Source organism: Oncorhynchus masou, chromosome 27, assembly GCF_036934945.1.
Source record: "Oncorhynchus masou masou isolate Uvic2021 chromosome 27, UVic_Omas_1.1, whole genome shotgun sequence".
NCBI lineage: Eukaryota > Metazoa > Chordata > Actinopteri > Salmoniformes > Salmonidae > Oncorhynchus > Oncorhynchus masou.
The window spans coordinates 27,835,865-27,851,749 of NC_088238.1; the positions used below are offsets into that span (position 1 = coordinate 27,835,865).

General features: G+C 44.9%; 2 protein-coding genes across 2 annotated transcripts in view; both read right to left on the reverse strand.

Moving 5' to 3' along the window:
- Window positions 1–3,663: 3,663 nt before the first annotated feature.
- Window positions 3,664–8,617, reverse strand: ovch1 (ovochymase 1). The gene is made up of 12 exons (XM_064939098.1): window positions 8,599–8,617; window positions 8,312–8,495; window positions 8,146–8,221; window positions 7,838–8,027; window positions 7,505–7,644; window positions 7,235–7,388; window positions 7,109–7,147; window positions 6,688–6,907; window positions 4,694–4,851; window positions 4,442–4,540; window positions 4,129–4,265; window positions 3,664–3,868 (listed from the first exon to the last, which is right to left on the reverse strand). Exons 1-12 carry the CDS (start codon window positions 8,615–8,617, stop codon window positions 3,704–3,706), a joined length of 1,581 nt encoding a protein of 526 aa, XP_064795170.1. The 3' UTR covers window positions 3,664–3,703.
- Window positions 8,618–10,782: 2,165 nt separating this feature from the next.
- Window positions 10,783–15,885, reverse strand: part of LOC135515940 (protein O-mannosyl-transferase TMTC1-like) — a 93,707-nt gene continuing 88,604 nt past the window's right edge. Inside the window, 2 exon segments of the mRNA XM_064939816.1 lie at window positions 10,783–11,970; window positions 12,116–12,193. Of these exon segments, the coding sequence (XP_064795888.1) occupies window positions 11,848–11,970; window positions 12,116–12,193 (201 nt within the window). The 3' untranslated portion in view covers window positions 10,783–11,847.

The following is a 15,885-nucleotide window of genomic DNA, read 5'->3' on the forward strand; positions in this document are numbered from 1 at the left end:
TTCCTGCCACATCTCATCCTTCCCAGGAGATGTTACCCCAGCTTTAGTTAATGCTCTCTTCATGTCAGCCAACATAAAAGGGCCATTCAATGCATCCCCCCACCATCTCTCTCTGACCCTCTCTCTCCCATGCTGCCTCTCTTCAGTCAGATTGTTTGAGCTGTGCATCATTCAAAAATGCCTGGTTTAGCATCTCTGCCTTCTCCATATGCAGCAATCCCCCCACTTTTCAGCACAGAGAGATGCCAATCTCTTCTGTCCCCACTCATCCTCTTAACCATCCCCCATACCTCTCCCGCACGAGAGGTCCTGCTTATGTTTCCACAGAACCGTCGCCAATACTCCCTCTTAGCTGTCGTAATGACCCTCCTTACTACTGCTTGTGCTTGCTTATACTGAATCCGGTGCTGGAAATTATGGGACCTTTTCAACATTCTGAAAGCGCTGTTCCTACTCTTCACTCCACCAGGGGACTGTGTCACTCTTTCTCCCCCCTGTACCCATAGGAATCACCTGCCTTGCTGCCCCTACTATTGTGCCTCTTAATCCATCATTGACTGTTTCTATACCTGAATTAAGATCAACCTGAGACAACTCCTGTTCACTCAACTCCTGAAACGGACCCCACTCTGCTTTACCAAATATCAATTTCCTACTGATTCTTCCTCCCTCAATCCTACAGTACACATGACAGGATAGTGATCACTACCCACAGTAGATTCCTCCAAAATCTCCCAACGACATCTGCCTGCCATTCAACTTGAGGTCAAAGTAAGATCCAGAGCAGATTCATTTCCAGTTACTGGGTCAATCCTAGTTCCCCGGCCGCCATTAAGACTCACAAGCCCTTTCTCATCCATTATTCCCTCCAACACTAGTCAGTTTACATCAGTCCGTAACCCTCCCCAGATCATACTATGAGCATTAAAATCCCCACACCACATTACCTGTCTCCTATCTTGACCTTTTACATTCCCAAGGGACAGCAACTCCAATCTCTTACACAGGTTGTGAAAGTTCACTATTACCATATTCCCTCCCTCCCAACCACAATACTACCACTACATACTACTGTTCCACTCCCTCTCTCACACACCTATATGGGTTCCCTTGCTTTATAAAGGTGTTTGTGATTATACCCTGATGAAGACAGCTTGGCTGTCGAAACGTTGGTAATTACATTTTTGCATCTGAGCTCCTAGAGTGTGCGGCTCTCTTTTATTTTCAAGTTTTCTACTCCGCTAGCCAGCACCTCGTCTTAATAGGTGTGCGTTTCTTTTTCTTCTAGATCTCTATGGACTGCAACATAACCCTGTAATACAAAATCAAGAGTAGGTTTTAGCCATGTCTCCTGGAGACATGTCACATCAGGTTTGGCTGGTAACTTCTCAATAAACTGTTTGAACTCTAGACCATTAGCCATCAAACTTCTGGCATTCCATTGAAGGATTAATGCAATAATGCAAATTAACCAATACATGATTCCTGGCTGGAATCCACCCTTTTCCACTCCACCACTACACTCCGTCCCATCCTCCTCAACTCCTAACCTCCCTACCTTTTCATGCATCTCTGCTCCAGTCACAGCTCAGCGTTGCTTAACCACCTCCACCGGATTTCCCCTCCGTTTCGTTTATCTTCGTTGAAATCTATGAACTTAGCTATATTGAAAAATTGTTGTTTATCTATCCTAATTCACCAAATGTGGACAGCTTCTCAGCCCGGTGTGGTTTCTCACTTGCTATGGCCACAATAGAGCTCCACAGTGGAGGTGTCATCATACCCATAAAACCTAGCGGTCAAAGAGGGAAATGGTTCCAATTGTTTTTCCACCATTCATTTTTCCCATAGGGAATTTTATAGACACTGAAAAGTCACCTCCTCCTAAAGAGATTTACACGGTTATCAAAATGTCACACCAGGGTAAGCCTACATGAAACACGGCTCTTATTCTAAGTGTTGGAACCATTTCTTTGTTTGACCGCTAGGTTTGATGGGTATTATGACAAACTGTGGTACTCTCTAGAGCTGCCATCTTGTAGTCCTAAAACTTGGAAATAAATAAAGCCATCCCTATGGGAAAAATTAATGGGGAATGAACAGGGTTTTGGAAAACACGCAGAAAAAGGTCAACACAGGATTATGATATCTTATATGTTTTGTTTTAGGAGATAACAGTCAATTAACATGACATTTATGCGTTTATTCACGTACCACGCACGCCCTTATGATACAAAATCATTGAGTTGTATTGAGACCACAAAGTTGTATCTGTTCCACTTTGGCTTCTATGAGTGCATGAGCACTGCCATTGAGGCCATCTATCTCCATTTTGAAGTAGTCAATGTACTTCTTCTACAAGTTGGTAAACGAACTGAAAGGGCCCTGTGTTGTTTGAAGGTATAAAGCCTTGGTTGGAGATTTGCTGCCACTTGCAGTTATGGAATGTTTTCGGAGTATAATTCATTGGCTGATTCCCTGATGACCTGGATGGAATTATGTGATTCTTCCTTAACCCATAGCAAGTCCCACTCAGTCCCACTACTTCAAAATGGGGAAAGTCAACACTTCCAACTCCCAAACAGGCTTTTGGGCACTAGAGTTCTCTATATAACTCTATGAATGAAACATTTAAAAAACTAACAAAGCCTACACAAAAATAAAGATCTTTGTATCGGGTCATTAGTTACTGTAGCCTACAAACATTTTATCTTCATTCAAATAAACAACGCGGGTAAATCTGACATTCCCCATGGGTTGTGTCGTGGTAGCTGGCTGTCTAGGACGAGTTATTCCAGGTCAACCCAAGGCTAATAACATTTTAAGCTGTGCAGCGCCTGGTTGAATGATACATCAGCATCATCTTACAGTGGCACTGGTAGTTTTTCCAAGCATGCCATTGACTTTTATAGGTAGCCAAATATTGACGTATTGTGATAAAGGAACCTTGTGTGAGATTATAGGCCAGATAAACAGAGCAGGAGGCTGAACGTCTGTCCTTTGACTGTTTAAAAAGATCATGTTTTTGTTTTATGAAAGTTGCACCCCCCCCCCCAATTCACCGGGGAATGGCTGCTACAAGGTGACGAAAGCATTCCACAGAGATGCTGGCCCATGTTGACTCCAATGCTTCCCACAGTTGTGCCAAGTTGGCTGGATGTCCTTTGGGTGCTGGACCATTGAGACACACAGGAAACTTTTGTGTGTGTAAAAACTCAGGAGTGTTGCAATTAACACAAACCGGTGCACCTGGCACCTACTACCATAATCTGCTCAAAAGGCACTTAAATATTGTGTCTTGCCCATTCACCCTCTGAATGGCACACAAACACAATCCATATCCCAAGGCTTTCAAAAAGCCTTCGTAAACCTGTCTCCTCCCATTGATCTACACTGATTGGTGGATTTAAGTGCCATAAGGGGTCATATCCTGCACCTGGATTCACCTGGTCAGGTTGTCATGGACTGAGAAAGTGTTCATTCCTACCTCCTTAAAACATGTTCCAACGTTATAATTGAATGCATGTGCAATTTACTTCAAATCATAGTCTACAAACATAATTACCAGAGAAAAGTAAACATCTTTCACAAACGATATGAAGTCAGAAATACAGTGTGCGACAGTCAGCTGTGTGTGTGTGTGTGCACAAAATTAACACTGGATCAAAAAAAAAGTCATTGTTTATTTCGTTATGTGAAACAGTCAGATGTCAGTGGTTGTGTTTGTGATCCAGGAATGATAAGCTGATAATCGGGAGAAGACTGCTGGTGTGCTGATGTCACAGCTCGGGCTGCCCCATGTGACCACCCCAAAGAGGAAGAAGACCCCATTTATTTTCTGGCAGAGGAGTGGAGCACCAGAGTCCCCCTATAGATAGGGAAGAAATAAGAAGACTTGATATTTGAAAATATGATATATTACACTAATGTTAAAACAACTATAACAACGTAGTGAACGTTCACGTGCACTAGTCCAGTCGGGTATTCAACATCCACTTAGAATAATTTCTCATTTATGAAGACCACTCGTTCACATCAGTAGTGTTAGTTCATAGCCATTCATTGATCCAAATAGTCACCCAGGTCTTCATGAGTACACCATAGAGTTAACCGTCCCACTATACATACCATGCAGGAGACAGAGCCGGCTGGGTCTGTACACAGCTGAGTGTCCGTGATGAGATCCTCTCCCCAGCTCGCTCTACAAGCGGTCCTGTTGACCAGACCCAGCCTGGCCTGGTGCAGGGTGGCTCTGCTAACCTTCGCTAGGGGGAGAGAAAGAGAGCACATTATATAGAGAAGGATGCTGCCTATTTATGACAATGAGTAAGAGCAAGACCGATGAAACACCGTGGATGCAGGAGGAGGAGTCACTCAGTGGTAAACCGGCCACCAACAGTACACAAGAACCTATGGTCATGAGCTTTGTTGCTGTACATACGTGCCGAGTTGCTGGTTCCCCAGCCTGTTGTCACACAGGACCAGCTGTCATCCAGCTTCAAATCCTCATGTGGGAGGCAAACTGGAGACACTGTGTCATCTAAGTACATATTAGAGAAGAAAACCACCAGAATAAGCATCCTTAGATATGTCACATTCTTTAGGCCTGCAAGCCAAGTTAACGGCCCTGTAAACCAATCAAGCAAGACTATCAGTGAGCTAAAGTAACCCATTGTGGAGGAGTATTTGATACCAAATCGAGCTGGAACACTGAGCTTGATGAGTGTGAGGTCAGAGGTCGGAGGGAAGGTTCCGTCGTGGGGGTGGCTGAACACCTCATCCACTGGGATGGTCTGGGCAGCCATGAACCTCAGGTCGTGACCTCCCAGCACCACTGTGTCAACTGTAGCTCTGAAATAGAGGAGAGAAGACCCCAGTAGCCTCGTTTTCACTGTCAAAAATAAAATTAAACCATCTAGGTGTTCAGTGAACTAACAATGTCAAATACAGGTAGCCTACTCAAATAATTAACATCCAATCACATTAACCGTTACTCTTGCGGGAATACCACTAACGGCCCGTATGTAGCCAAACGTAGCTGCTGCTCATTCCATTTGCTCGAAAATGGATGAATGGTTTAAAAAAAAGGCCCGCTTCCATAGAGACACATACTGCTACTACCAGCAGTACTAAACCTGCACCTGTCGACAACAAGTTGTTCTGCTTCCACAAGCACATCCAATGCTAGCATCAGTAATTCTACATGTGTTGTTAGCCCAGCTAGCAGGGACACTGACAGCTGTGAAACATGCAGGCAAAGAGCTACTGCCCCCTTACCCGGGAAAGCACCGAACAGAGGGACGTTGGACCATCGAAGAGGAGCAAATATGATGAGAACTACATTGATTTGTGGTTCACTTATATTGGGAGTAGTGCCTTTCCTCAGCCACAGTGTGTTAAATGTGCAAAAGTACTATCTCACAACTCGATGAAACCTTCACTCTTGCGCAGACATTTAGAAACAAAACATGCCAACTTGAAAAATAAGCCACAGGAGTCCACGCGAGAATTAAGACGACTTGCGAGTAGTAAGACATGTATAAAAGCAACAAATACCATTAATAAGAAAGGGGCTAGAAGTGTTTTCTATGGTGAGCTACCGAGTGGGTAGGACTGGCAAATAACAATGTAACCCTTTTACAACACAGAGGTGCGCTGGTTATCAAGGGGCAAAGTAATTACATGTTTTTTAAATTGAGAGATGAGCTTAAAGTTCCCTTCACTCTGACCATCATTTTCACTTGTCTGATGACGAGTTTTTCACACGACTGGCCTATCTGGGTGATGTTTTTTCCTAGTCTGAATGATCTGAATCTAGGATTACAGGGACTCTCCGCAACTATATTCAATGTTCGGGACAAAATTGAGGCTATAATTAAGAAGTTGGAACTCTTCTCGGTCTGCATTAACAAGGCCAACACAGGTCTTTCAATCATTTAATGATTTTCTTTGTGTGCAAATTAACAAGCTTTACAGACAATGTCAAATGTGAAAGGGAAGCACCTGCGTGAGTTGGGTGCGCAATTTCGCAGGTACTTAACAGAAACGGATGACACATACAAATGGGTTCTTTATCCATTCATGCCCTGCCTCCAGTCCACTTACCGATGTCTGAACAAGAGACCCTCATCGAAATTGCAACAAGCGGTTCTGTGAAAATGTAATTTAAATCAGAAGCCACTGCCAGATTTCTGGATTGGGCTGCACTCAGTATCCTGCCTTGGCAAATCATGCTGTTAAGAGACTGATGCCCTTTGCAACCACGTACCTATGCGAGAGTGGATTCTCCGCCCTCATGAGCATGAAAACTAAATACAGGCACAGACTATGTGGGGAAATTATTTAAGACCGAGACTCTAATACATCCTTCATTAACCTGTGGTGAGTTATCCACAATTTTTGATGAACAAATTTGATGAACAAATAAGGTTTTATATGTAATAATTTATGTGTGTCCTGGTCCTAGAAGAGCTCTTTTTCACTTCCCACAAGCTGGGTTGTGACAAACACTCATTCTTATGATTAATAAACGTGAGTTTATCGTATAGTGCGTGTGGAAGGCTTACAACGATGGGAGTGCGCTGACCCTGGTGCTAGAGGGGGTAAACAGCCAGAGGTTGAATGTTTGAAGGGGTAGATTACAGACGATAGTGTGTGTCCTGTGTCAGTACTTGGTGACTGACTCACTTGCTGTGGCAGTGTTGCGGTGCCAGGACCCAGTGGTGGTGGATCAGGGTCCCGCTGCAGTAGTGTCTCCCTTTGGACTGCAGACTGACCTGCCAGGGCCAGGAGTTGGCGCAAGCCTCTGTCACACTCCCCACCCGCACTGCACCCTCCAAGGTCACATACAACCACGCCGGGCGGGAGTCCAGCCGGCAGGCCAATACCTTACTCTGACCACAACTCTCTGGGAGACAGGAAGAGCGTGGGTACAAGAGGGTTAGTGGTCAAACTGAACATGATCTGCGGTTTTGATAATGCAATGTTTTGATCAACAAAATACAATTTGATGTGTTGGCAGTAAGACTAAAATTAATCAGATGTTCATTTTTACTCCCGTAAACATGTATTTCAGGTAGTTAACTAATGTAGCAGTGACATAACCTACCTTCAGTCACAGTAATACCATCAAACATAGACTTTTCACCTGTTAAAAATAAAAGATCATAAATAAATCTTCTGAGTGCTTAAAATGAAATACTTCTCCAGGGTTGGGCTCCAAGTGTGTACTTACCTTGAATTAATTCGTTGATCCAGTCTAGGTAGACCTGTACTTTAGTATAGACCCCAGGCCTCTGGGCTCTACCACAGCCCACTCCCCAGCTGACCACTCCAGCCAACTCATACCTGGACCCTGTGTAGCAGGACAGAGGACCACCTGAGTCACCCTGCAGGATCAACCACATCACAAGACCGGGATAACAGGACAGACTTGTTATATGAAAGTAGAATACAACGAAAGGGATAAATAAATGAGAGCATGGTCAGGGTTCGAGTTCACTACCTGGCAGGCGTCTACACCTCCTTCAGGGTCTCCAGCACAGAACATGGTGGGCTGAACTACACCACGGTAGAACTTGTTACAGTCCTCTGGGGACAGGCAGGTCACATTAACCTCCTGGAGTCTGTTGGCACGAGGCCCATCTGAGAGTAGAAGAGTAGGAAAAGGGAGAAAGAGCACACAAAGAGGTGAAAACAAGAAACAGGACCGTCCTCACTGTGAATGATCAATTATGATTTAATGTCAGTCATGACCCCAGAAGACCATACCTGACCTTTCTTATAAAGTGAAAAAAGGCAACTAAATTGCAAAAAGAAATGTAGGCAATCTACTGACTCTCTCTGGTGGTACCCCAGCCGGTCACTGTGCATTGCTTTTTGGGTTCGATTGGCCTCATCCATATCTCTATGGGTCTCACACACTGGTTGAACATCAGCGGGGTCTTCAGCTTCAGCAGGGCAATGTCATGCATCTTTGTCATGCGGTTGTAATCCATGTGGGTGACTATTTTTGAGACTGCGACCAACTGAAAACAAAAATAAATGTGTGCCTTAACAGTTAAAATGTCAACGCAGAATAGTAATACAGAATTTAAAAAAAAAGTTTAATGACTTGAATGTCGTTCGTCCATGTGCGTGTCCCACCTGTTGACATTCTTCATTAGGATTCTCAAGGTCATGTTTTCCCGCCATCACAGTCCAGAAATCCACTTTGTTATACCTGTAAAATGCCATCCATAATTACTTTGATTTCTCGAGCTACACATCCATTTCTTGATTGATTGTTACTTGAACTTCCAGAACTACTCACTGCTTGAAGCAGTGTGCGGCAGTCAGAACCCACTGAGGGGCGAGGATGGCACCACCACAGGCTGGCATGGTGGTAAAGCGTAGGGATACCTGCCATGGCCAGGAGTGGGCCCAGGCCTCCACACCACCAATGATCCTCACCTCCATCTCCTGCTCTGGCATGAAGGACCGAACCCCTGCCAGATCTGCAACAAAGCTCAGAGGCTACAGGTTTGTTTAAAGGTGTGCAGGGACAGGTTACTCATTGCATCAGGACGTGTGTGTGGGGGGGGGGGGGGCTGATGCTACCAGTGTTTGTGTAGACCATTGTGCGCATTTCATATAGCCAGAATAGATTCTGAACCTACGCTTGCTTACAGCTGTCCAAGAGGTTTCCCGGACTTAAATGCTTTAATTAGGTCTGCACGTTCTTCCTCTGTAATTTGGCCTTTACATGAGACTCTATACAGTTAATTTTACATTATAGAAAGAAAATCCATACCTCTAACTAGTGGAGATTGAAACTGAAACGAAAATATATGCTGAAAGTACTTTGCTTCCGCTTTCAAAATACTGGTTTGGTGCTCTGTGGGTGACTGTCACTTGTAACAAGTTATATAAAAACAAATTGGTGCATTTTTCCACATATTCCATCCAATTCACTTTATAATATTTTACACTTGATCTTTCTTAAGTTCCTCCATGTATTTTTCCTCTAACTTATTCTGTGCCTCTTAATTTTTAATGACATCTGTACGGTTTGTCCCATTTCCTTTGTTAATACGAACTCTTTTGACCTAAATTGGATTTGTTTTAAAGATTAGTATTGAATTGCATGGCCTCGAAAGACACATTTAAAAGTGTCCCATACAATAAAGGGATCTGCTGTACTGTATGTAGCGTCGGAAAAAGTTAACTTGTCTTTAACCAGGACAGAAGAATTTATCATCCAATAGGCTTTGATTACATTTCCAATATCCTCGCCCACGTGGGAATTCTGTAAGAGCAATGTATACGCCAATTATTTGATGGTCCGACCGCATTCTGTCAGCACTTCATCTTTTGGTGCCAGGGAGAATGACATAAGAAAGTAGTCAAGACGACTAGCTTGATTGAGCCTCCACCATGTAGATCTCACTAGCTCAGGATATTTAAGCCTCAATTTATGCACTAGTTTCAATATATCGATGATATTCGTGATTTCCTTAAGTGCATGGGGAGGATAGTTTGTAGTGCGATTTATTTTACGGTCCATCGAGTTATTTAAAACAGTATTATAAATCTCCAACAATAATACATGGAGCATTGTATTGCTTGATCAATTATATATTTTCAAAGCAGCATGGATCATCAGTATTTGGACCATATAGATCAACGAGCCAAATCCGTTTGTGGTCCAATAACATATTTAAAATAATCCATCTACCTTGCAGATCTATTTGGACAATTTGCACATTCAGATCAAAACGGTTGTTAATTAATATCATCACCCCTTTTAGTTTCTATGCCCATGTGAAAAGTATATTTGCCTCCCCCTACCAGTCCTTTTTCCACACAACTTAATCTAAAATTGTTGAATGCGTGTCCTGTAAACAGATATTATATTCCATCTCTTCAAGGCAGGTAAATACTGATCCGTATTTTCTTACTGTCCTCTAAACCATTTCAATTAGAACTGGCTTTACGTATTTAACCATAATGAGACTCAATTCCATTTATCATAATATGTTTGGAAACTTACCATTAAAAAGTACAATATTTGAGTGTCCATATAGCTGTACCATGATATTTGCGTCGCTCCTACGTAAACCTTCAATTGTTCTCCACTATTCCACCCGCTAAAACCTACCCCCGCCACCCCAGGTTGGGTTGTTGTCAGCGACAGGCAGATCACCCCTGTTCCACTGTATCCTAGAGATTGGGACCCATCTTTAAAAAGAGCACACAGTGCCAACGCCCTCACCTCGATTGTTTTATGATTCACTGTTAAACGTGTTCTTCCATACCTTCAAATTGAAATCCACTGGCGAGGGTTGCATTTCCCTCTTCTGTTCCGTTCAATGCACAATTTTGAAGATTCTGTATAATTTCAGTCTGGTTATGTACATCTAAAAGAGAATGGTCAAAAATCACAGACGAATCCCCATTTACTCAAACAAGTCACTAGAACGAAAACCAATGTGTTGCCATTACCGTGCTGGATTCCAAGCCCCAACACAGACAGATACACAATTAGGAAAACAAACATTTTCATCCAAAGTGCATTAAAAAAGTTTGGCTTAAGACCAATCGGGATAAATGAAACTTGACAATGTGCCTTTCTTCTTTCAAGCACTCATCAGCATCTCACGCTGCACCTGCCACCGTCATCACCTAATTAGATTCCTTAACATGTCATGTACTCACTAGGCCAGATGAGGGCAGTATCGACCCATTTCATATGATTTTCTCCCATTCACAATGATAGAGACACTTCTATTTATCACGCACCGACACCAGTTAATAAAACATATATTTATTTGTATGGTGCAAATCAATCTCAGTCATTGCACTAGTCAGTTCATCTTTATCCTATTGTACATTCCACATAAAATATTCATTCACGATCATCATAGCAACATCAACAAATAATACACAGCGTCAGAAATGTTGAGCGGATCAGAGGGTAAGTGTTAGGCCTTAGGAGGAGTCTACAGACACTAGCTTACTTGTACTTGTGGAAGGCTACATTGAGCAGACATTGCTTGCTTCTCAGAGGCTCTGCAATAGCTTGAGGTTAAAAGCACATGTTGTCAATGTGTTCACGGGAGCACACTGACACCTTGTCTTATAACAGGGTTTATGTATCCCAGACAAGCTCAGGCTAAGGGGTTGCAGGGGCCACATTTGAGTCAAGGCAAGCCCAAACCTAAGCATGGATATACAGTGACTTCAGAAAACTGTCCTTCATGTTGGCAAAATGCCATTTGTCTTCCAGCTAGAACGATATTGTTGGAGCATTTACTGTGAACATGACACCCAATACATTTCAAAATCTCAACATGGGTTTTACTTGTGGAATTTGCTCATCAGCAGAGATGAGGGAAATGATCACAGATGTAGTGCCTAAAACAGGATTTAACATGAAATTAAATACGAAAACAAATAAAACTAAACAAAACATTTTAAAAAGCAGATCCGTTTGTTTGAAGCTTTTTCAGGCTGGGCGATGTGTGGAGCTCGTGATATTCTCTTGAAGAGAGCTGATCCAGTCCGCTCCAATTTGAAGTACTGCTGGCTGAATCTCCATCTCCACTCCTTCGGGTCCTCTCTCCATCTGCTTCCCCCAGAATGTGACTCCCGTCACAGGCTTAACCAGCCTCATGCTCCCCTGGATGCTCTAACACTCCCAGTCTGCTTCCATACCCTGCAACCCTGTCATGTTCACCATAATCTCACATCATCAACCAGGTAGGTTGACTTAAGAAGTTGTTTTTTTTTTAAACCGTACTGTTGGGGGCATCCAGGGTACTTGGTCCCCAACTCATGCCCAGGATAGTGCTGTGTCTCTGGGTTAGTCTAGGCCCCGGTCAGCCTCCTCTCCAGCCGGTCCAGCTTGGCCAGGTTCTCCTTCAGCAGCTTGGAGCCAGGGGTTAGGATCAGGGCTCTCTGGTAGTACTGCCTGGCTGCTGCATAGTCTCCCTGCAGTGGATCAAATACAGACATTTATCAGCTCTCATCCTTTGACATTCTTGCTTGATATGCAATTCCGGTATAATCAAAGACTTGATGGCTTGTAAATGGCTTTTGACTTGTGCAAACGAACTCTACTGTGTCGTCATAGTACCTTGATATGTTGAATTCCTCCCATGTTCATCCAAGCCTGCGATTGGTCAGGTTTTAGTTCCACTACCAGCTTGTAGCTCTGTAATGAAGACCAAGCATACCTTAACATAAAGTAGTTACAACCAACGATCACTAGGTGGCAGTAGGGTTCTTATGCTCAGACTATAAAGTGAATATGGAGGGAGAAAAGTTGACTGAGAAGATTACTGAAACTTTAAAATCGGCGCAACATGTTGTGTGTCTTTGAACACCAGACACCCTGAAACAATAGAATATGTAATCAAAATAACACAAGCAGACATTGGATCCGTTTCAACATTGTCAACCACCACACCCCAAGCCCGCATGATCTCAATTGGCCCTTTTGTGCCTTTTCTTAGAAGGGGAACAACACCCGAACAAGAGCTGGAGCCCTGGCGCCTGGCCAAGACCCACTGAGAGAGACAGAACTGCAGAGTTTATCTCTAAAAGAAACCCTGAGAATAAACTGTTCAACATAGAAGGCCTTTATTGACTTCCTGAACTGAAGAAAGACGGAGAGATGGAGGGAGAGAAAGGGAGTGAGAGAGTGGAAAGGGAGAGAGAGACAGGGAGGGAGTGGAAAGACAGAGAGATGGAGGGAGAGAAAGGGAGTGAGAGAGTGGAAAGGGAGAGAGAGACAGGGAGGGAGTGGAAAGACAGAGAGAGAGAGGAACGAGAGACCTGCTGTATAAGCAGAGAGAATTCAGCACGAGGAAAAAACGAAAGAAAGAGAGGGAAGCGAAAGAAGTTTATCTTAGGACACACTCTCTCTCTCTTGTGAGAAGTGTGGTTGGGGGGAAATGGGCTTATTTGTTGATGTAGACAGTGGAGGAGATATGGTGTTATTTTAGTGACAAGGGGGAAAAGATCAAGGCAGCGAAAGGCCTCTACTTTCCGGCTACCCGGATAAAGCACTAAATAAACTTCAGTTAGTGCTAAATACGGCTGCTAGAATCCTGACTAGAACCAAAAAATGTGATCATATTACTCCAGTGCTAGCCTCCCTACACTGGCTTCCTGTTAAGGCAAGGGCTGATTTACTACAAAGCATTACATGGGCTTGCTCCTACCTATCTTTCCGATTTGGTCCTGCCGTACATACCTACACGTACGCTACGGTCACAAGATGCAGGCCTCCTAATTGTCCCTAGAATTTCTGGGCAAACAGCTGGAGGCAGGGCTTTCTCCTATAGAGATCCATTTTTATGGAATGGTCTGCCTACCCATGTCAGAGACGCAGACTCGGGTCTCAACCTTTAAGTCTTTACCGAAGACTCATCTCTTCAGTGGGTCATATGATTGAGTGTTATCTGGTCCAGGAGTGTGAAGGTGAACGGGAAAGGCTCTGGAGCAACGAACTGCCCTTGCTGTCTCTGCCTGGCCGGTTCCCCTCTCTCCACTGGGATTCTTTGACTCTAACCCTATTACAGGAGCTGAGTCACTGGCTTACAGGTGCCCTTCCATGCCGTCCCTAGGAGGGGTGTGTCACTTGAGTGGGTTGAGTCACTGACGTGGTCTTGTCTGGGTTGGCACCCCCCCACCTTGGGTTGTGCCGTGGAGGAGATCTTTGTGGGCTATACTCAGCCTTGTCTCCGGATGGTAAGTTGGTGGTTGAAGATAACCCTCTAGTGGTGTGGGGGCTGTGCTTTGGAAAAGTGGGTGGGGTTATATCCTGCCTGTTTGGCCCTGTCCGGTGGTATCATCGGATGGGGCCACAGTGTCTCCTGACCCCTCCTGTCTCAGCCTCCAGTATTTATGCTGCAGTAGTTTATGTGTCGGGGGGCTAGGGTCAGTTTGTTATATCTGGAGTATTTCTCCTGTCTTATCCGGTGTCCTGTGTGAATTTAAGTATGCTCTCTCTAATTCTCTCTTTCTCTCTCTCGGAGGACTTGAGCCCTAGGACCATGCCTCAGGACTACCTGGCATGATGACTCCTTGCTGCCCCCAGTCCACCTGGCCGTGCTGCTGCTCCAGTTTCAACTGTTCTGCCTGCGGCTATGGAACCCTGACCTGTTCACCGGACGTGCTACCTGTCCCAGACCTGCTGTTTTCAACTCTCTAGAGACAGCAGGAGCGGTAGAGATACTCTTAATGATCGGCTATGAAAAGCCAACTGACATTTACTCCTGAGGTGCTGACTTGCTGCACCCTCGACAACTACTGTGATTATTATTATTTGACCATGCTGGTCATTTATGAACATTTGAACATCTTGGCCATGTTCTGTTATAATCTCCACCTGACACAGCCAGAAGAGGACTGGCCACCCCTCATAGCCTGGTTCCTCTCTTGGTTTCTTCCTAGGTTCTGGCATTTCTAGGTAGTTTTTCTAGCCACCGTGCTTCTACACCTGCATTGCTTGCTGTTTGGGGTTTTAGGCTGGGTTTCTGTACAGCACTAGGCTATATAAATACATTTGATTTGGAATGCTGTTTGATGTGATTTTATTTGCAAACTTTGTATCTCTTCTCTCTCAAGTGTGTCCGCTTGAACAGGAGAAATAAAGCACCCGGCACTTAGAAGATCCACAGGTGCCCTTGAAACCCTTGCAGATAATATACTTCATGTAGGAGATGCAAATCGTATTGTATTTAGGGAATATACCTAAAAATATGTTATTTTCTTTATTCCTAGTAGCTTTCGGGGAGATTGGGATATATGAGCCAATTAGTGGTTTCGTTCTGTAAGAAGTAAAGTTTGAGGTTATAGGAGGTTCTAAAGTTATTCACAGAGGTGAAAGGAGAGACAAGAAAAGAGAAGGGGAAGGTGGATAATGAGGACGAGAGAGGGGTTATGCCGGTGAGGAGGGAGAGAGACGGTGAGGAGGTGACGGTATGATGGTGAGGAGGGAGAGAGAGAGGGGTAATGACGGTGAGGAGGGAGAGAGACGGTGAGGAGGGAGAGAGACGGTGAGGAGGTGACGGTATGATGGTGAAGAGGGAGAGAGAGAGGGGTAATGATGGTGAGGAGGGAGAGAGGGGGGTTATGCCGGTGAGGAGGGAGAGAGAGAGGGGTAATGATGGTGAGGAGGGAGAGAGAGAGGGGTTATGAATGATGGTGAGGAGGGAGAGAGAGGGGTTATAACGGTGAGGAGGGAGAGAGGGGGTGATGGAGGAGGGAGAGAGAGAGGGGTAATGATGGTGAGGAGGGAGAGAGAGGGGTTATGCCGGTGAGGAGGGAGAGAGAGAGGGGTAATGACGGTGAGGAGGGAGAGAGAGGGGTTATGCCGGTGAGGAGGGAGAGAGACGGTGAGGAGGTGGCGGTATGATGGTGAGGAGGGAGAGAGAGGGGTAATGACGGTGAGGAGGGAGAGAGAGGGGTTATGCCGGTGAGGAGGGAGAGAGACGGTGATGATGGTGAGGAGGGAGAGAGAGGGGTTATAACGGTGAGGAGGGAGAGAGAGGGGTAATGATGGTGAGGAGGGAGAGAGAGAGGGGTAATGATGGAGAGGAGGGAGAGAGAGAGGGGTTATGATGGTGAGGAGGGAGAGAGACGGTGAGGAGGGAGAGAAAGAGGGGTAATGATGGTGAGGAGGGAGAGAGAGAGGGGTTATGTCGGTGAGGAGGGAGAGAGACAGTGAGGAGGTGACGGTATGATGGTGAGGAGGGAGAGAGAGAGGGGTAATGATGGTGAGGTGGGGGAGAGAGAGAGGGGTTATGCCGGTGAGGAGGGAGAGAGACGGTGAGGAGGTGACGGTATGATGAAGAGGGAGAGAGAGAGGGGGAGGGGTGAGATGGTGAGGGAGGGAGA